Genomic DNA, 18,837 nt, shown 5'->3' with positions numbered 1-18,837 from the left:
AAAAGAAGTCACCAAATTAATGCATCTTCATAAAATACAAGGAAAAAATTCGAGCATTACACACTTTAAAGTAGGTTACATGTTCCATAAAGAACCATTACACCACTCCATTGGTGAAAAGATAGGAAACTTCAGCCGCTATTATTCTAAAAAATGTATGTGGTAGACTAGAATATTCCTCAAATTTCTCCTGTAAGCCAAACCTTTATTCACTACCTTTCCTACACAACTCCTCTATCTTCCTGAACATGAAGTTTAAACATCAGAAATAGATAGGCTAAGCTATGGTTGCCTTCTCAAGGGTTATATCTGAGATAAGAAAGGAGGGAACAGTTACTGCGTAGTTGCCCCTGAACTGAACTTTGTAATTGGTCCACCGGAGAGCATGCCTACAAGGGTGGCCAGTTGACTGCCATTTTGCTTGCTTTCAAGAATTCGACTGGCTCCTGACTGTAATTGTACACGTGTAAAAATATTTGACCAAAAAACTAACGAGATATAAAGAATAAACATGACAAGCAAATGCAAGATTATATTTCGGATAGAAAAGGTGATGAAAATTTACACTAAATAAGAAAGATTAGTGGGAGACTATTATTGCAAGACAAATGAACCCTCTATTCTTTTCTCCATGGATAGCTGAGAGAAATTTAATGGAGAAAACATGTCTTTGAGACTGGAGGCTGGAACTGGCTTGAATTCATAAGGTCCTTCTTTTGTTCCCCAAACCTGTAACAAGCAAATCAAACATTCAATTTATTTGAGGTTCTTTACAACATTTTCTCCTTTCTTATGAGATTGAAATATGAAGTACATAAAAAGAACCTGGTTTCCATCATCGTCGTAACCCCTTTCCCAGGTATGTACTTCGTTATTCTTTAGGATAGCAATTTCTGAAGTACAGTAGGCTGCTCCATTCTGTCGTAAACAGAAGGCCAATGGTAAGGGAAGGGAGTAATTGGTGACTGGAATATTGCAGTTGGGTTATCTAACTTTTTAATCTTACAATTCTCACAGATAAGAAAAACCGAATATTTATGTGGAATTACAATAAAACATAGACATCCAGATGCTCTTACCCATGAATTTGGAAAACCACCGGGAGGAGTTGAACCTTCATACAGGCAACGTTTTCCACGATCACAGCGCTTAAGATGTAAAGTAGTCAAATGCTCTGCAATGTCCTGTGCATGAAAATCTAGACTTGTATGAGATTCACCCAGCTAGAATCTCCCTCTGTTACAGTTTCACTAAGGACCAGACTTAGGCAATATTGGGTTTTGATATTTATAGTGCTGAAAACAATAATAATACCAATCTTATGAACTCCACAAGGCTGTAAGAAAGAGAAATGTAGAAGATTTATAAAATACTCTGCATCTGATCATCCAAACAAGATAATATTGAATAGACAAAGATGTTCAAACTATATAGCATCTAAAATATATACCCTCAGAAGCATTAAAACTTTATTTTCTTCTTCTTCACTATCTTCATAACCATGCTTATCTCCACCATTAACTATGGTAACTCGTGTTGACCTGTTCTAACTTAATCAGTGTGTATTATTTCATCACCAAACGGCTCGTTCTATGCATTAATGGGGTATCATTAGAACTTATTGTCAGATTAGGAATTTGACTGAGTTATTGAACTGATTAAAAGATGGAAAACCACTCATTCAGTATCCAATCAAGTAATTAGAGTCAGCACAACATTAAACTCGTATGTCCATATATCCAAGTCTGCAGTCTGATTACCCACTGCTGCAATTCCAATGGTTCAACCTGCTACCTTACAGACATAAGGACCAGACTTTGTGCTCTTCAGTGGGTAGTTTGGTATTCCCGTCCAACGTCCATGCCCATGTTCACTTTTTTATTATCTCAAGTCTTAACAGTGAAGTTATGTTGAGCTTACTGAAAGTTCCCCACCTATACTTCAATTTAGTTCCCGGCTCAGAACCAAGCTTCAACTTTTTACTTGGTCCAACTATGAAAAGTCAAAGTATAAACATGGATTTGAGTCCCTCGTCAAAACCAAAGTTGATAAAATTGAGCAGTAAATTTTGGAAGATAGGACTAGGTTCAACTACTACTCTGTGTTAAGCAGCTCCAAGAGCACCCTGTGCCCTATTTCTAAATGAACATAGAGTTAAAGTTGGTCAGGAATAGGACTAGGATAATGGATAAACTAAAATAACATATTTTGAAACAAACTTATATCGAAGCAATAGAAAATCTGATGAAAGTGTTATAGCAGATGGCTAACCCCAACAATTTCTTCGGGAAGAGGACGTTGGTCTTTTGTTCGATCACAAAAATTCTTGTACTCCTCCATATCCCGTATGGCGTATGAGCTTAGCTGCAGAGTGAACAAATGTAAGATACTTTTGGAGGTCACATCAGTCGGATTTCAATAAAATGGGCAAAGATAGCAACGTCATATTTCTTCAAATATCATGCATGTTACACATTACTTCCAAACCATTATGATTTTCTTGGTTGTACTAATTAAATGAAGTGTCTAGGCTCCACTTAGAAAATACTCAATTTTGTAATCTATCTATTCTATGATTACTACTTATTCTATTTATAAATTATAAATAGCAAGCCCCCATCAAGTAAACTATTTCAATGTTATTATTCTGTCTCTTTCTTCTGCTGCAAATTCTGCCACCAACCATACCAGCAACTATACACCTGTAGAAATTTGTAGTAGGAATTACATACCCTACATTTACACCAACTACAAAACAGAATATGTGCTGCTCACCTCCACATCACATTTCATCTCCTTTGAACATGGCTTCACCGTATAAAATCTCTGCAACCATAGAACTAATCAAATTATTATAGGTATAATGAAGGAAAGTATAGCAAATTAAACATAGGAGTTCATAAATGGCTACATTTCTTTTGCTTGATAAATCTCAAACTGCAAACTAAGGAAGAGGGTGAGATAATTAACAATACCTGGCGAAAGGGTTTTTGAGGAGTTCTGGAGAAAGCCTGTCAAAACAAGAAATCAAATGAGGATTGATTTCTGTTGGAAAGAGCTGCTAAAAGGAATATTATTAAGCAGGAAGAGGGCTAGACTCACTTGTTCGAAGTATAACACCGTAGAACCATCAACCATTTCTGCTGCAGGGCACGTAGTCATTCTAAAACACAATACTTAAGCCCGTCAATCAAAAATCATTCATCAAAAAATTTATCCAAACTACAATTCAAACAGAGGGGACGATGAAACCCTAGTCAAATAGGATTGAAAATGGGTTCTTCATTTAGTAGCAGACTAGAATCGTACAATTCACAGCTACTAAACAGCATTCACGTATCTCGTACCTAATATTGAAGTAATTATCAGGATCCCTGGATGCTTGCTCCTTCGAAAACTATCAAAATTCAAGAAAAGAAGACATTCAAAAGGATTAAAAGAATGTGATAAGTAGAAATTGGGGTTTTTGCGGGGATGTTCGAACAAAGACCTTTTCGCCGGAAAGGGACTGGGAAACGAAGCGAGCATGATCCCAGCGGGTCGTGGACTTAGTAAGGCGTTTAAGCAAAAGGGCACCTCCGACCAGTACCAAAGTCTTCATTATCAAACCCCCAGCTCTGTTCCATCCTACTGAGCTGTTATTGTCATTGTTTGAATTGGAATTGGTACCCATAGCTTCACTTCCTCAGCTCTCAAACACCCACCATCACGATCTTCTCCAGGTTACCAGAATCATTCAGAGCACGAAATCGAACTTTAAAGAGTAGAGTCGAGATTTAGCGCAGAGTTGTAAGAGAAAATTTTGGAAGCGACGGCCACCGTGAGAGAAATTAGGAGGTGGGCGCTAAATTAGTGTCGTCAAATTGACACCCCATTACTCCACTCTCCAATACCGAATTTCGGGCGTCGGCTCGTGAAACTTCGCCACATCACGGCGGGCTCTTCTGTTCAACGTCCTCTTCAATCTCTCGATATATACACAAGAAACGCCATGGCCACAGAAAATGTGTGCACCCCAATTTAATTCATAATTTGTCGATTCATAATATATCCTCTGATATATAAACGCCTTCAAATGTCCCTTTCTAAATTACAACTGTAGTCTCAATCTTTTTATTTTTTATTTTTTTCAGAAAGTCTCGATTTATTTGTTATTCTTTTTAATTTATTTTTTAGCATTCACTAATTTAAGTTTTAACACTTTTTTTTAATCTCGAATATTTTGGTCCCACTTATTTTTATGACAAAAAAGTTGTAAGTTCGAATATTGATCCTTACTAAAAGAAAATTAATTCATATTTCTCTTTATCGTTCATTTTCGTTTACTTTTCACTGGTGGCAAGGTTTAGGGTAAGATTTAAATTGTAATTTATATAAAAAAATATTATAATTTTCTTATAAAATAAATTAGGCAAAATTAAAGTTTTCGCAGGATTTATTGTTTCATGAAGAGCGTTTTCTCACCGTCTATTATCTGACCAAACAAGAGCCACCAGAAGGCAAAATGAATCTAGACCCACATGGCTTGCTTAATCACTTGGCTTCATCAATCAAAACCAAATACAAAGCTATTGCCAATACCAACTAGATTTATTTATTGGCATGCCAATAACTTCTGGATTATGCTAAAATTATTTTTAACTAATTACAAATATTTTTTATAAAATTAGAATATTACGTTTCTGTCAGACATATTTATCAACGTCTCAGCAGTGTAAAAAAATAACAAAGTATAAAATATATTATTTCTCTAAACATAATATTAATATTTTTACTTATTTAAAAATAATCAAATATTTATTTGTTAATTTAAATATTTATTTGTTATTATAGTTTTCTATAGATGTAATCGGCGTTATTCTCGTTATCGTGATTATTAACTATTAAACGAAAAAATTGAGAAGGATTTAATTTCTGTTATCAAGACTTTATAATATTATTACAAAAGGAAAATAAATTTAGCTGTTACCGTCGATGGCTGGCTGTTCGCCAAAAAGTGACAGAAAAAGGAAAGAAATACGGTAAGTAACAGCTAAGTTTAAAAGCGAGAAAGAAAGCAGTGTGAGAAGCAGGTGTAATTTTGTCATTTTACCGACCAATAAAACTGGTGGATTTATATTAATATAACAATTAACACTCCTATATTTTAATTTCTTATCGGATAAATTTTTTTTTTAAATATTGCCTACGAAATGCATAAAAGTAAATCAAGAAAAAAAGAAAGGGAAATAAAAATTTTTTAAAAAAAATAGTTAATCCAAAATATTTTTTCCTCAAAATTCTCCCATCCAGACCAAAGTTTCACGACCCGGCACAACATCTCATTATCTAAACATCAAAATAGTATACTTAAAAGACTACCTCAAGCGACGGAAAAAAAAAATCAAGAATCAGCGTACAATCACAACTAGTTTCTTTCAACTTCTTCATTCAGAACCATAAATTGCAAAAGACTCGATTCTTTTCCTTCTAATTATCTCGCCTAGCGCCAGACCTTCGACGAGCGGGCGCAGCAGCAGCCTCTTCCTTCTCTTCTCCATCCTTCTCTCCACTGCTACTTTGATCCTTGGAACTCTCTGCTGCAGCACCTCCGCTCTTCTCTTCTCTTTTTGCCTGCAACCAAATATTAGGAAAGAACAGAAAAAACTTAAATCCCTCCTCCTTCCCAACTTCTTTTCAGCTTAAAGATTCATAAAGATAATTATTTTAACACCCACCGGCACCGGCACCGGAACCGGTTGTTTCTTCCCTCCGAAGACTAATCTCAATAATACGGTGAAGAAAACCACCAATACGGAGACGATGATGCCAATGGTGAGATTTGGTTGCTTCTCTCCCTTTTCAATGACATCCTGCATACATACATCACGTTCAATACAGGGCGTACTAGATAAACAACCTATATATTATAGATGCAGAGAAAGACAGGGTACTTGCTCACTTACAAGTATTTTTGACTTGTATTGACTTAGGAAGGGAATGTCGGCAATCTTGTATAGGACATCGAATACTTTCTTCTGCAGGGTAACCACGAAAGCCAGGCGTGAGGAAAAATTTCTATGTTTTCTATAAATGACATAACTAAAAAACTGATATACTGGCTGTGGTGAATGGAACTAAAAATAAGTACCTGGTATACTGCAAGCCCATCTGAACCAGCAGCAGCAGCTTCCTCGGCCTTCTGCTTCTCTTTCTCGACTTCAAACTTTGGCTTCCATTTGGTATCACGGTATGAACTTGCAATTTTCTCATCTTTGGCGATCAAAATATTGTCAAACAAGATACCATCTTGCATCGTCCAGATCTCAATTCCAATTGCAGCCACGGGATCGAAGTCAGGTTTTTCAATTTCAAAGTAGCTGGGGTTAGGAATCTGCCTAGGCTTCCAAATTCCCTTGTAGTTAGGATTGTCGATTTCTGAGGCGTGCCACTTACCCTTGTATTCGGGATTACTCTTCATTGGTCTCTTCCATTCACCACAGCCAGGAGATATCTCACATCTCGGGTTATCAATCTTGGGTGCCTCCCATTCACCATCCTCTTCATCATCCCAGTCTTCTGGTTTGGTGGCATCAGGATCATCTATCTCTTCGGGTTCATCATCTAACCATCCTTCAGGCTTTTCAGCTTCCTCATCTTCAATTTCCACTGGAGCATCCTCATCCCAGTCATCTGGCTTAACTGCAAGAGGATCAGGAATTTTCGCTCTCTCATCCCAGTCCTCTGGCTTCTTGTCGTCTGGATCAGGAATCGTCTTGGCAGGGATTAGAGGAGGCTCAAAATCATCCTCGGAAAGGAAATTGGCTTTCTTCTTCTCACTCCCATCAATGAGAATTCGCACATTATTGCCAGATTCAAAAATGGCGGTGTAAACATGAGACAATTTGTCAGATGGAACGGAAGGAGGGTTCTTTAGATGATGCTCAACGTACTCTCCAGTCTTGGGGTTCTTATGCTTCAAGATGAAGTGCACCTTGTTCGTGGCCCCGCACTTGTCAGGTCCAAACATGATGGAGTAAGGAGATTCATTATCGAATTCCTTAGCTTTCCATCCAGCATCTTGGGGCCGTAAGTATTTCAGATAGGCACCACCACATTCAAGCCCATTTTGTAGGCGAGTCTCGAACTGGAGAACCACAGTTCCGTCCTTCAGACTCACTGGCTCATCGAGCTCTTTAACAATGGCGTATTTCCTCGCCTTCTGACTCACTAATAGTCCGTAATCTTCATGTCCCTCACTCGTAGAATGCTTCCAGACACCTATAAAATACAACAGAATTATAAGTTACATTAGCAACTCCCTCCAATCAAACCGCTTGCAAGACTATATATCTATAAATCCTACGTTAATTCATTATTCCGCCATATTAACGCCATTAACTACTCTTATTCATTCAAATCCAAATAAAAACTGCTCGCAATTAGATAAGGATGTAACTCCACCCCATTGTCTCACTATAGTCAACCATCTCAATGTCTGGAAAGACATAATTTTCCGCTCAGATACAATTCTCCAATAAGAAATGATGCCAGCCCATCGAAGTAAATTTAATAAATTATTTGGCTCATAAACAAGCCTTAGAAAAATGCAACACACAAATTATTAAATCAGAGACGACGTAGTAACAAATAGATGATAGCGACTGAAGGAAGGTGCGTTTAAATGGTTATTCCCACCCCCCACGCAAAAAGAAGGAAAGCATTTCCAGCATCCAACAGATAATCGAATACACGATCCATTCACTCGTTACTTCACTTCTTTTTGACACATCGATTAAGCAATACATACATTGAGCTGGAAAGAATTCGGCATATGCAATGATTACAAAAGATCGTGGAATAATCTTGAAAAACAAGAAAGAAAAACCAACCTTGATAATCATCCTTCTCGGACACGATCCAGCGTCCTTCAAAGCTCTCGTCGAAGGACTCGTACAAGATCTGAACTCCACGAAAACAGAAAAGTTAAGACATGTAAATTGGAGTTTCAGATATAGAGTATTCCCATTAGATCTTTATCTAATAGAAGTAGTATAGAAATGAAGGCACAAACAAGCTCAAACAGATTACCTCGTCGTCCGATGCTCGGAGCTGAGCAAGTGAAAGACAAAAAACAAGCAAAGCCGCAGCAAGCCCTAAAGGAACCGCCTTCATCTTCTGGATCTCAAACCCTAGACACTCTGTTCAGCCTTAGTAGATTAGATCCCGATCAGAAAAACAAATCTCTCTCAAAACATTTGAAGAGTCCGGCAAACTTCTCCGCCCCCTTTCTACTCTTCCATATTAATAGATCTCCAAGCACTTCCATTGCGTTGTTTCCACCAATCAAATCCCGTGCCACGTGAAACCAGCCAATGGATATGCGCCACGTAGTCAACTTCCGCAAGATCGGAGACTTGTCTGGTTTGGTTACGTCGATTACTGGGCTTTGTTTCTTCGGGTTTCTGAAGGAAGGCCCATTTCTTCTTTCTTTTTGCAGATTAGGCCCATTTCTTCTCTTAAAGGCGAGTTGTCGTTTCACCTTAAAACGACACTTTCGCCTGCAGTGCCCAATCAGCGCTCGCCCTTTTTCCACGAGCCAACATGTGTCCCTTTTTCCTTCGGGATTTTATTTTTGGCCTCCTTAATATCTTCCTGAATACTTTTTTGTTTTATTTTTCTTGATAAAAATAAAATAACAATAAAAAATAGGCTACGTCTTTTCTATATATTTTGCAAGCTATATTTTCACTTTTTAAATCTCGTAGAATAGTGATCAAATGTTTTACATCTTTAACAATATTATCATTGATATTTCGTAAAATTGAAAAATGATACTATGTATTATAAATTACTGTTAATTTGTTAATTTTATGTTGAGTAAATGCATTTATAGTTTTGTTTATATTTTTTTTCTTTACAACATGTGAGACTTAGGAGTGGGGATCGAACTCACAAACTCTTAATTTGAGATATATGTCAATTATCGTTGAGTTAGGTTCGTTTTATTAATGAACCAGTTTTCATTGTTTTTTCTTATATAGATTTTATGTTAATTAAAACCTCTATTTTAAAAATTCATTGCCATGTCACATTTTAACGAAAAATTAACCAAATAATGGTTTTGAGACCATTTTATTAACTGTCGAGGGTATAAATAAAACTTTTAAAATATAGAGCATAATTGAAAGTTATAAAAGTATTTTGTATAATATAATCTACATTCTAATATAAATTGGACGAGACATTATTTAAGTATAACATGGATAATAGCCTACATTAACTATTTTTTTTTTTTTTTTTTACATTTCAAGCATTGACTATGAACATGAACTATAAAAGATATTGGTATCATTTCTCCTTAGATATTTTTTCTATATGGTATATAGAGGAGAAATATTATTGAAAGTTTATTGTTTTGGATATGATGTACAACGCTCGTTTAAAGTACCATGACATGTTTATTGGGTCCTGCAGTTTATTGGACTCCTTATAAGACTCTGATCAAGTGTTTAAGCTTAGATAACTATAATTAAACCAGAATATATCTATTCTCACTTAAGTAAAACTCTATATATATATTATTGATTCAAATGTTAGAAACTAGAATCTCTATTCCGTGTATTGTTGAACTTAAAATAAAAACTATAGACGCTCAATCTCAAGTGAGATTTGTACTATCAAGCATCTAACCACTCAAACACTTACCTAAATTTTACAACTTTTTGTTTTTTTTTCTCATCTTAATTCTTAACTAGGTTATGACTCATTTCAAATCATTAGACTCATCTAAGTTAATCGGCTTCTCAATCTCACCTAGACTAAATATCAAGCTCAAGGATTGCCATATTTAGATAGTTGAAGTAGCTAGAGGTATCTAAGCTAACCATGTTGGCAAGTCGCTATCCATATATATTTTGTGAGTTAATAATGTTTTAGGCACAATTTACCATATTTAACCAAACTATAAAAATTATATTGAAATGTTTAAAATTATAGAGATCAAATTGAATCTTACCTAAACTTAATAGATTAAATCAGCATTTTTAAAATTGACCAAATTAAACTAAACTCAAGTGACCAAATCAATAATTTAATAATTTTTTTATTTTAAAAAAGTTACCCATAAACCATAACATAAAATATATAATTTTCAAACTATTAAGGAAAAAAAAAGGATATTTAAAAAAAAAAATTCATTTTAGATACCAAAATCACAAGGGTTAAAAATCACATTTGACTCCTGTACTTTCAGTAAAGTTGCGATTTGGTTGATGTACTTTCAAAAGTAACAATTTAGTCCTTGTACTTTAAATTTGGTTACAATTTAGTTCTTGCCGTTAAAAATTATGTTAAATTTAAGGTTTATCTACGTGTATAAATTAAAGGTCAACTATGGGTTCGGTTCACTACAAATTGGTTGAATCTTAGACCGGGTTAGGACTTGGAAAAAAAAAGAATGAACCGTCATCTTCTTCACCTGCACTCTTCTTCTCGACTCATTTGAAGCTCCGAATGGGTGTGTCCGTCATTCGTGTTCTTCACAATGAGTTCTCAAACTCTCAAATCGTCTGGACCTGAAAACTCTCCGACTAATCGCCACCACATAGAGATACTCCATCTCCTCCCTCTCCTCCCGCCTTGCCATGGTCGAATTGAAGCAAAGGATTCTGGCAAGTTTCTCCCTCGTCGCTGCCATGTTCTTGCTTTCATTTTAGGTTTTTTGTAAGCCGATGAAGCCTGAAATCACAATGAAAGTTCCATTTCACTATTGTTGTTTCATTTCCACGAGATTTTTGAGATTGGGGTTCTTTTTTTTTTTGTGAATTTAAGATTTAATTTTCTTCAATTGCAGAGCATTACTTCAAAATTCAAGCCGGTTCCGATTTCATCAACGTTGCCACTAACCTGGCCTCTGTAAATTCCACTGTGAAACTCACATTTTGGAACACCGATCATTCTTCAGCGTCGATCTCACATCAATTCCCGTCGATTTCATATACTATAAAATCTCAGTCACATCAGGAAGCCCACAAATTACTCTCAATTGCCCTTTTCTTATACTCTGGACGAGAAAGCCAACCGAGGGATCCTCTGCTTCAGTTCGACCATGGCGAGGAGAGATGATGTGCAAGATCTCAATGTCGGTGGTGATTTGGTTGGGGGATTTCGAGGGTCTCGACGATTTAAGAGCTTGAGAACTCGAACAACACTAATGGCGGACACACCCACCTTCAAATGGGTAACAAGAATACAAGAATGCAGGGAAGAAGATGACGATTCATTTTTGTTTGTTTAAGCCCTAACCCGGACTAAGATTGAACCAATTTGAAGTGAATGGAACCATTTGTACACATACAATAGCCACGTCATACTTCCGTTAAATTTAACATAACTTTTAACAGTAGGTACTAAATTGTAACCAAATTTAAAGTAATAAATCGTTACTTTTAGAAGTACAAGAACCAAATCGTTACTTTTCTGAAAGTATAGGGACTAAATGCGATTTTTAACCAAACCACACATCAATCCAACTTCATCCCTTTTGTTTTACTTGTCGAAAATAAAAATCATATATTTATCATAAACCAAAATCATAGTTTAATTAGAATTATATGCTAATGGAAATACTTAAAGATTTACACGTGTATGGCGACCGGCCAGCACACCGTGAAATCAAATCACCATTCACCATTCGCTGTGTCATTGTGCTCGTGCAACCCGCAACATGAATAGTATATTAATCTTTCAAGTTTAATCTACGATTTTCAATCGATTTGATGTATATTAATTAATTGAAATATATTCTTTCAAAAAGAAATTTAATTGAAATATATATTTGTTTAATCTCAAAATGTTTATCAAATTATTAACTTTCACTGGTCAACACTCTTAACACCTGATAGTCGATAAATGGAGAGAAAGATCATGCAAGACACTACCAAAATTTGTCCAAGTAAATGCTGCCCACGTTCGTAGATATCATGGCGGGCAGATCGTCTCTTTATTCTTTCTGTTATAAATGACGATTGATCTCCAATTCTACTCACCTGAAATTACTCCTCGCAGTCGTCGATTTCGATGGCGCTTGCAGTTCCCGGTGCTGCTCCGGCAGGTTTAACATATTTTGACGATAACGGCGAATGTGCGGAAAAGGAAAAGCAGATATCGGTGGATCCGATATCATTGAGAGAGTCATCGGCGACGGCGAGAGAGGACATGATCGTCGTTCCTGCCATTTCTTCTCCCGACGCCGGTGATCTTCATCTGCCGCCGCCGCTGCCTCCGACGCAGTCCAAGTTCTTAAGCTATAGCCTACCTAATTCGGTCAATTCATCCCCCCAATTTGGCGCGGGATTAATGAAAAAGAGAGGGAAACTTGAAAATCAAGAATCGCGGCTTAGAGTCTCCAATTCGACGAAGATCAAACCGTCGGTGCTGGATCCACAGAATGTTTTGAAGGAGGTGACTCAATTTCGAAGAAGCAAGTCGTGTGGCGAAGGCAGAGCCAGTGCTCCAGCAGATGATTTGGATCTGTGGCTGAACAAACCAAATTCTGTAGAAACCAAGAATTACGGTGATGGTTTCTCCAGAACTGAATCTACCAAAGATGATCGAAAGAGTGCAAAGGGAATAGAGTCCACGGATGACGGATTTAAATGTGGAGCTCTCTGCCTGTTCTTGCCGGGCTTCAGCAAAGGGAAGGCGGTCAGATCAATCAGAAAGGAAGAAGAACCAGAGATTGGAAATGTGATGATATCCAAGACCGAAATTGAAAGTGTGATATCAAGAACCGTTTCTCTGGAGAAATTCGAATGCGGATCATGGGCTTCGTCCGTCCTGCCAAATGATACTGGCGACGACGACTCCACGAACCTTTTCTTCGATCTGCCTATGGAGTTAATAAGAAGCAGCGTAGACGCAAATGCACCGGTCAGTGCAGCTTTCGTTTTCGATAAAGATCAGAAGGTAGTTACCAAGAACAGCTCGACGAAATTAGTCCGAAAATCGCATGAATCATCTCATCATGTTCACTTTTCTGCATCGTCTCCTTCTTCAGGGCCAGCCTCACCAGCTTCTTGCATCACACCTAGATTGCGCAAGGCAAGAGAGGAGTTCAATGCCTTTCTAGAAGCTCAGAGCAGTGCTTAAGCATTGAACTCTGTTTTTAGGTACTTAGCTGATAATTCATGAACTGGTATCTTCTCCAAAACCAGAAACGATCTAAATTTGTTTTATCACAGAATCATGAAAACTAGTTTAAATGGCTTGTATCAAATTAAATGTTAGATCGATTTAATCATCAAGACCATTTGATTAAGCACCAATTACTACCTTCATGAAACCACACTCTCTCTTTTTCCAGAAGGTGACAAACTGAGCATTCTAGAATATAACCCTTGGTTTGTGAAACCTTCTTAATATATTAATATAGCCTATCTGATAAATCAGTACATTTTCTTTCATCCAAGGAGATCATAAATTTGTTTCTTATAATAAAAGAAGTCATTGCTCTGAAAACAGACCGATCTTGATCATTAAACATATTTCTCAAGAATATGGATCTGTCTGCATCTTCTCATAATCTGCTGTTCTATGACTATAAACGTGCAGGAGCTGATCGCAAACTTGACGAGATGATGGCCTTTCTTGAGGGGCAGTTTTCGTGCATTGTAGAGCTATTTCAAGGACTTGGAACGCTGCAGATTCTTCGTCGAGCGACAGCGGCTTCAAACACGGGTCTACCAACTCCTCCCTATCAGCAATACTCTGCATTTCAATGCGTGTCTCTACCCACCTTACCATGTCCATATCCACCCCAAAAGCTTCATCTATAGGCATCTTTCCACTTACGAGCTCCATCAGTACAATTCCCATGCTGTAAACATCACTCTTTTCTGTTGCCTTAAGAGAATAAGCATACTCTGGGAAACAAAAATATGCACCAAATATCTGTTAGGATAACTACACACACACCCACACACATTCATCAACTAACAAACACTGCACGAGTTAAGACGGTGAAATACCTGGGGCTATGTAGCCATACGAACCAGCGAACCATGTTTTTGACTCTGTGTCGGTGTCGTAGTCCTCGACGAGGGCTTTTGCTAGGCCAAAATCCCCCAGATGTGCCTCCATATTGGAATCGAGTAGGATGTTGCTTGACTTGATGTCCCTATGGATAATTTTGGGCAAACAGTCATGGTGAAGATATTCCAGTCCCTGAGCCAAGCCAACAGCAATCCTGAATCTTGCCTCCCAATCAAGCTTCTTTTTCTTCTTCCCACTAACTGGTTGCTGGTGCAACCAGTCCCAAACACTTCCATTCTCCATGTACTCATAAATCAACAGATTTGAGCCTCCTCCTCTGTTCATGCAATATCCCAGAAGTTTCACAAGATGCCTATGCTTTATCCTTCCAAGTGTCTTGACCTCTCTTACGAAACTTCTGTTTAATAAAAGATCATCTTTGCACGATATATTCTTGACTGCAACAGTTTCACCGGTGTGCAATTCGGCTCGATAGATTGTTCCAGATCCTCCTGAGCCGATAATGAAATCATCGCTTAAATTGTTTGTGGCCTCCATGATTTCTTCCCATTTGAAATCTAGATTTCCAACAGGGTTATGGAAAAGCAGTCTTCTCTGTGCTTGGGAAGAACTAGATGAATAAATGCAGTTGACTTCACTCCATCTCTTGAAAGTTTCTTGTTTGTGTTTATAGAGAAGGGCAACTGTAAGCACTAGAACCGCCATTCCTGCCAAAGTTGAAACTGCAGATATAGCTATCACCGCTGCTTCACTCAGACCCGATCCTCTTGCAGAAGCATCACCACAGCGGGCAAGAGGGCCTCCACAAAGTTGGAGATTTCCTTGGAATACATTAGCTGGCCAGTGAGAGAATTCCTTGTCCAATTTCCCTTCTAGCTTGTTGTAAGCAAGATCGAGCTTGCCCAAACTGCTCATCTTACTAATATCTGAAGGGACTTCTCCAGTAAGTTCATTGTGAGATAGATCAAGCGCTTCTAGTTTGGACAGCAAAGTAATAGAGGTTGGAATTTCACCAGTCAGATTATTGTAACTGAGGTCTAATATGCTCTGTAGATTCTGCAGTTGGGAAATCTCAGCTGGTATTTCCCCATTGAAACCATTTTTCGACATGTGAAGCTCAAATAGTTTGCTCAACCTACCAATTGTCGAAGGGATTGGACCCGAAAACCGGTTATCCTCAAGGTGGAGGATGTTAAGTGATGCCAGGTTACCAATTTCCATAGGCAATGTTCCATTAAGTAGATTTCCATTAAGAGAGAGCACAATCAGTTTGGAACAATTGAATAACTCCGAAGGCAGAGGCCCAGTGAACTGATTGGAAGAGAGCTTAATCTCTCCCAACTGAGGCAATCTACCCAACCACATCGGTATATTTCCAGAAAGAAGGTTATTATTGAGATCAAGGTGGCTCAGTTTCCTGCACAACGAAAGCTCAACCGGAATAGACCCTGTAAGAGAATTCCCAGACAGATCCAACAATGACAGTGCACGAATCTTCCCCAACGCCGGCGGAATTTGGCCGGAAAACTGGTTGTTCCCTAATCTCAGCCTCTCAAGGGAGGACGAGTTTCCCAATTCGGGAGGAATTTCATTCTCAAACGCATTGTTAGTGAGGTCGAAAGAAAGCAGAAAAGGGGAGGCACACAATGGAGCAATGCTCCCATTCAATCTGTTTTTGGATAGATTTATTCTCGTAGGGTTTGCTAAATTGATCAACGAACGAGGAAGATTACCTTCAAGAGAGTTGTTGTAAAGCATGAGCTGCTCCAGAGATCCGAGGAAACCGAATGTTGAAGGAACCCCACCAGAAAGGCGATTGTCCGCCAAGTCCAATATGGTCAGTTTATGACAGTTCCCCAAAGTGGCGGGAATTTTACCCACCAGTTCGTTTTGCCTGAGATGAAGGAAATTCAATTCCCTCAGTCTCCCAATGCTCACCGGAATTTCCCCACCGAAACGATTCCCGAAGAAATCAATCATCTGCAAGTTTGAACAATTCCCCAACTCGAAAGGAATTCTCCCAGATAATTGATTGTCGTATAGATATAGAATCTCAAGTTCCCCAAGCATGCCAATCTCACGTGGAAGATTGCCCTGTAGATTGTTATGATACAGAGCCAGAGTCTTCAAACTGCTGCAGTTTGCTATCGACGGTAAAATTGAACCCACCAAACTGTTGTTATGGAGGAGGAGATCAGTCAAACCACTTAACCCATATAATTCATCCGGAATCGACCCGTTTAATCTATTGTTAGACAAATCAATCTGCGCCAGTGATCTGCATTGGACCAACTCCACCGGAATCTCGCCGGAGATTTGTATCTGAGATAGCATCAGGTGTTCTAAACTGGAAGCATTGGAACATAAGTTTCTCGGAATGACACCAGAGAGATGATTGTTCGATAGAACCAAGAACACCAAGCTTCCCATTTTGCCCATTTCCTCTGGAATCCCCCCCGAGAGCTTGTTCATAGACAAGTCCAGATTCTGGAGATTTCCCAATCCAGAAAGAGAAGTTGGAATTGAACCCTCGAGTTGGTTTCCCATTAGGTTCAGATAAACAAGTTCACTGAGTTCCCCAAGTTCCACCGGAATCTCGCCGGAGAGAGTATTATTGGCAAGGTTTAGAATTTGGAGATTCTGTAAGCGGCCCAATTGCTTTGGTATTGACCCATTGAGATTGGTAGCAGCAGCAGTGAAGACGACAAGGCTTGAGCAGTTCCCGATGTCTTCCGGAATCGGACCCTCGAGTTGATTTTGCTGCAGAACCAACTCCTCAACTCGGCCGAGTTTACCGAGTTCTGGGGGTATCGAACCGGTGAGACTACACGAGGCCAAACCAAGAGTAACCAAATTCACAAGATTTCCGAAGGAAGCGGGAATGGGACCCGTAAGTGCGTTGTCACCGATTCGCATGACTCGTAGACTCGCCAGCGAGCCCAACTGAGTCGGAATCGGTCCACTGAGTTGGTTGGAGAAGAGAAGCAAAGATTCCAACGAATAGAGTTTAGAGAGGTTTGTTGGAATGGGACCCATAAGGCCGTTGCGGGAAAGATCAAGGTGGAGCAGGTTCCGTAGGCTGCCGAGTGCCGGCGATATGGACCCACCGAGTGATGACTCAGAAAGGTTGAGTCCCAGCACTTGAACCGAGCCATCCACCGAGTCAGACCCACAGGAAATCCCTCTCCAAGTGCAGAAATTTGGGTTGCTCTCCGACCAATCCTCCAAAACTTTTTCTGGGTCCTCCACAAATGACTTCTTTATCTCCAAAAGCACGCTCAAACTCGAACCACCATCCAACTTATCCTCGCACAAAACTAACCCAGATGGAATAACCAAGCACACGAAACAGAGCACAAGAAGAAATGGTAAAAACCGAGCAGAGCAAGCCATTGTGCAGCAAATGCAAGTAATGAAATTGCAAGAGACAATGATCAGAAGTATATATTATGAGAAGAGTGGAATTTTAGCTCTGTCAAGTAAAATGGGATTGGGCAGTGGTTCACGGATGGGAGAAGACGCGTGGTGAATTGCATGGGAGAGGAGCTATGGTTTCTCGAACTCTGCAGATAATAATGGCTGCATGCTTCGAAAAGATGGAAATTTGCAGAGGAGAGGCTGAATGAAGAAAAATTAAGAAGCGCCACCAATCTGCCCCTCAGCCAACTGCCATAAATGACTGCCGGATTCCTACTGTGCCATTAATTTTTCTTCCTTTCAGATTCTCCAACTCCAAGAGAGGCATCAGATAAGTACTTCTTCTCTCTGCTTTCATAATTCCAAAACAATAAATGGAGCATGCCCAAGGTCAAAAGGGGGAGTCAGAGAAAACCACATTATAAAATTAAACAAAAGTGAGAAAAGAAAAAACCCCCAAAAAGGGAAAAGGCAAAATATTTTTGTGAGATGGGATTCTTTAATTTGTGCAGAAAATGAAATTGGAGTACAGTAGTTGGGGGGAGGGACAATATGAGAGCGATGGTGGGTTTGCTTGTCATGATGTGTTAGCTAAAAGATGAGTGAAAACCAACTCTGTAGAGAAAGCGAGCAGTTGAAGTTCCAATTATATATAATATAAACGTTAATTGGCTTAGAGTTTGTACTTTGAAAATAAGCAGCTTTTGTAAAAGTCAAAGGAGTCCCACACAATAGTTTTGATTATTTCCCCCACGTAATCAAAACCAATTCCACATTTCTCAAAACACAATGAAAAAGAGAGGAGAGAATATCCATGCAATATTTATTAGGTCTTTTTAAACACTTTTGTTGGCTTGATCCACCCCTACCAAATCCTCGTGTCTTTTTCTGCTTTGATTTTGGTTGGCTATTCCCACTGTTTTACTCTATTATGGTCATCTTGGGTACGTAAAAACCAACTCGGGATAATTTTGCCTTGCTATTTCACAGTTTTACTTATCCCTTCGCTTGCCTCTCTTTCTGACCTACTTGAATAAAGTCCCCGATACAAGTTTCCATGGCTGATTTTATTGCTTAAATTCTCTCTCTATAATAACATATTTCGTGAGTATGCTTGAGATGGGGTAGTTCAGCTCGACTCCAATTTGAGAGGATTTTGTTGATGGTAGATCTGCTCATAGCTAATAGAATGTCACTTCTATCGTAGGAGATTTACTACGGACGTTGATCTTTTATAAAAGAAAGAGTCTCACCTCCTAAAGTATGAAATTTTTAACACTTTACTAAATTTGGCTCGACATTTGCTTGAACGAAATATTAAGTTAAGCTTTATGGTCGAACATCACATTGATGCAAGGTTCTATTGCGAGTTGTCAGCTACTCAAT

At 38.6% G+C, this 18,837-nt stretch overlaps 4 protein-coding genes across 5 annotated transcripts; 1 reads left to right on the top strand and 3 right to left on the bottom strand.

The window, feature by feature from the left end:
* Positions 1–8: 8 nt before the first annotated feature.
* Positions 9–4,038, bottom strand: CRL (crumpled leaf). The gene is made up of 10 exons (XM_022281525.2): positions 3,491–4,038; positions 3,348–3,397; positions 3,103–3,163; positions 2,976–3,011; positions 2,776–2,826; positions 2,272–2,364; positions 1,080–1,184; positions 826–918; positions 566–729; positions 9–450 (listed from the first exon to the last, which is right to left on the bottom strand). Exons 1-9 carry the CDS (start codon positions 3,671–3,673, stop codon positions 595–597), a joined length of 807 nt encoding a protein of 268 aa, XP_022137217.1. The 5' UTR covers positions 3,674–4,038; the 3' UTR covers positions 9–450; positions 566–594.
* A 1,214-nt stretch (positions 4,039–5,252) lies between these two features.
* On the bottom strand, positions 5,253–8,277 carry LOC111008736 (calnexin homolog). Its single transcript, XM_022281526.2, has 6 exons — positions 8,071–8,277; positions 7,872–7,941; positions 6,131–7,260; positions 5,946–6,017; positions 5,718–5,852; positions 5,253–5,613 (listed from the first exon to the last, which is right to left on the bottom strand). The coding sequence occupies exons 1-6, from the start codon at positions 8,152–8,154 to the stop codon at positions 5,470–5,472; spliced, it is 1,635 nt and encodes a 544-aa protein (XP_022137218.1). The 5' UTR covers positions 8,155–8,277; the 3' UTR covers positions 5,253–5,469.
* Positions 8,278–11,864: 3,587 nt separating this feature from the next.
* On the top strand, positions 11,865–13,731 carry LOC111008761 (uncharacterized). Of its 2 annotated transcripts, XM_088121886.1 has the most exons (3): positions 11,865–12,948; positions 13,040–13,151; positions 13,594–13,731. In XM_088121886.1, exons 1-2 carry the CDS (start codon positions 12,061–12,063, stop codon positions 13,109–13,111), a joined length of 960 nt encoding a protein of 319 aa, XP_087978012.1. In that variant the 5' UTR covers positions 11,865–12,060; the 3' UTR covers positions 13,112–13,151; positions 13,594–13,731. The 2 variants fall into 2 exon arrangements, with proteins under 2 accessions (XP_087978012.1, XP_022137258.1); XM_022281566.2 differs by having other exon boundaries at positions 11,865–13,151.
* On the bottom strand, positions 13,236–18,689 carry LOC111008760 (uncharacterized). Its single transcript, XM_022281565.2, has 2 exons — positions 14,010–18,689; positions 13,236–13,904 (listed from the first exon to the last, which is right to left on the bottom strand). Exons 1-2 carry the CDS (start codon positions 17,425–17,427, stop codon positions 13,531–13,533), a joined length of 3,792 nt encoding a protein of 1,263 aa, XP_022137257.1. The 5' UTR covers positions 17,428–18,689; the 3' UTR covers positions 13,236–13,530.
* Positions 18,690–18,837: the final 148 nt, after the last annotated feature.

Source organism: Momordica charantia, assembly GCF_013281855.1.
Source record: "Momordica charantia cultivar OHB3-1 chromosome 3 unlocalized genomic scaffold, Mcharantia_2.0 BLBB01000003.1, whole genome shotgun sequence".
Lineage (NCBI taxonomy): Eukaryota > Viridiplantae > Streptophyta > Magnoliopsida > Cucurbitales > Cucurbitaceae > Momordica > Momordica charantia.
The sequence above is the reverse complement of the archived record's forward strand: the minus strand, read 5'-3'. Positions and strand labels throughout refer to the sequence as shown.

Excerpts from the sequence above, each read along its gene's own strand:
- CRL (XM_022281525.2), bottom strand. The coding sequence starts at position 3,673 with ATGGGTACCAATTCCAATTCAAACAATGACAATAACAGCTCAGTAGGA. Across the intron at positions 3,164-3,347 it reads GATAATTACTTCAATATTAG|AATGACTACGTGCCCTGCAG; the intron begins GTACGAGATACG and ends ATTGTGTTTTAG. Across the intron at positions 919-1,079 it reads GTGGTTTTCCAAATTCATGG|AATGGAGCAGCCTACTGTAC; the intron begins GTAAGAGCATCT and ends TGTTTACGACAG.
- LOC111008736 (XM_022281526.2), bottom strand. The coding sequence starts at position 8,154 with ATGAAGGCGGTTCCTTTAGGGCTTGCTGCGGCTTTGCTTGTTTTTTGT. Across the intron at positions 7,261-7,871 it reads CGAGAAGGATGATTATCAAG|GTGTCTGGAAGCATTCTACG; the intron begins GTTGGTTTTTCT and ends TGTATTTTATAG. Across the intron at positions 6,018-6,130 it reads ATGGGCTTGCAGTATACCAG|AAGAAAGTATTCGATGTCCT; the intron begins GTACTTATTTTT and ends GTTACCCTGCAG.
- LOC111008761 (XM_022281566.2), top strand. The coding sequence starts at position 12,061 with ATGGCGCTTGCAGTTCCCGGTGCTGCTCCGGCAGGTTTAACATATTTT.
- LOC111008760 (XM_022281565.2), bottom strand. The coding sequence starts at position 17,427 with ATGGCTTGCTCTGCTCGGTTTTTACCATTTCTTCTTGTGCTCTGTTTC. Across the intron at positions 13,905-14,009 it reads GTATGGCTACATAGCCCCAG|AGTATGCTTATTCTCTTAAG; the intron begins GTATTTCACCGT and ends TTTGTTTCCCAG.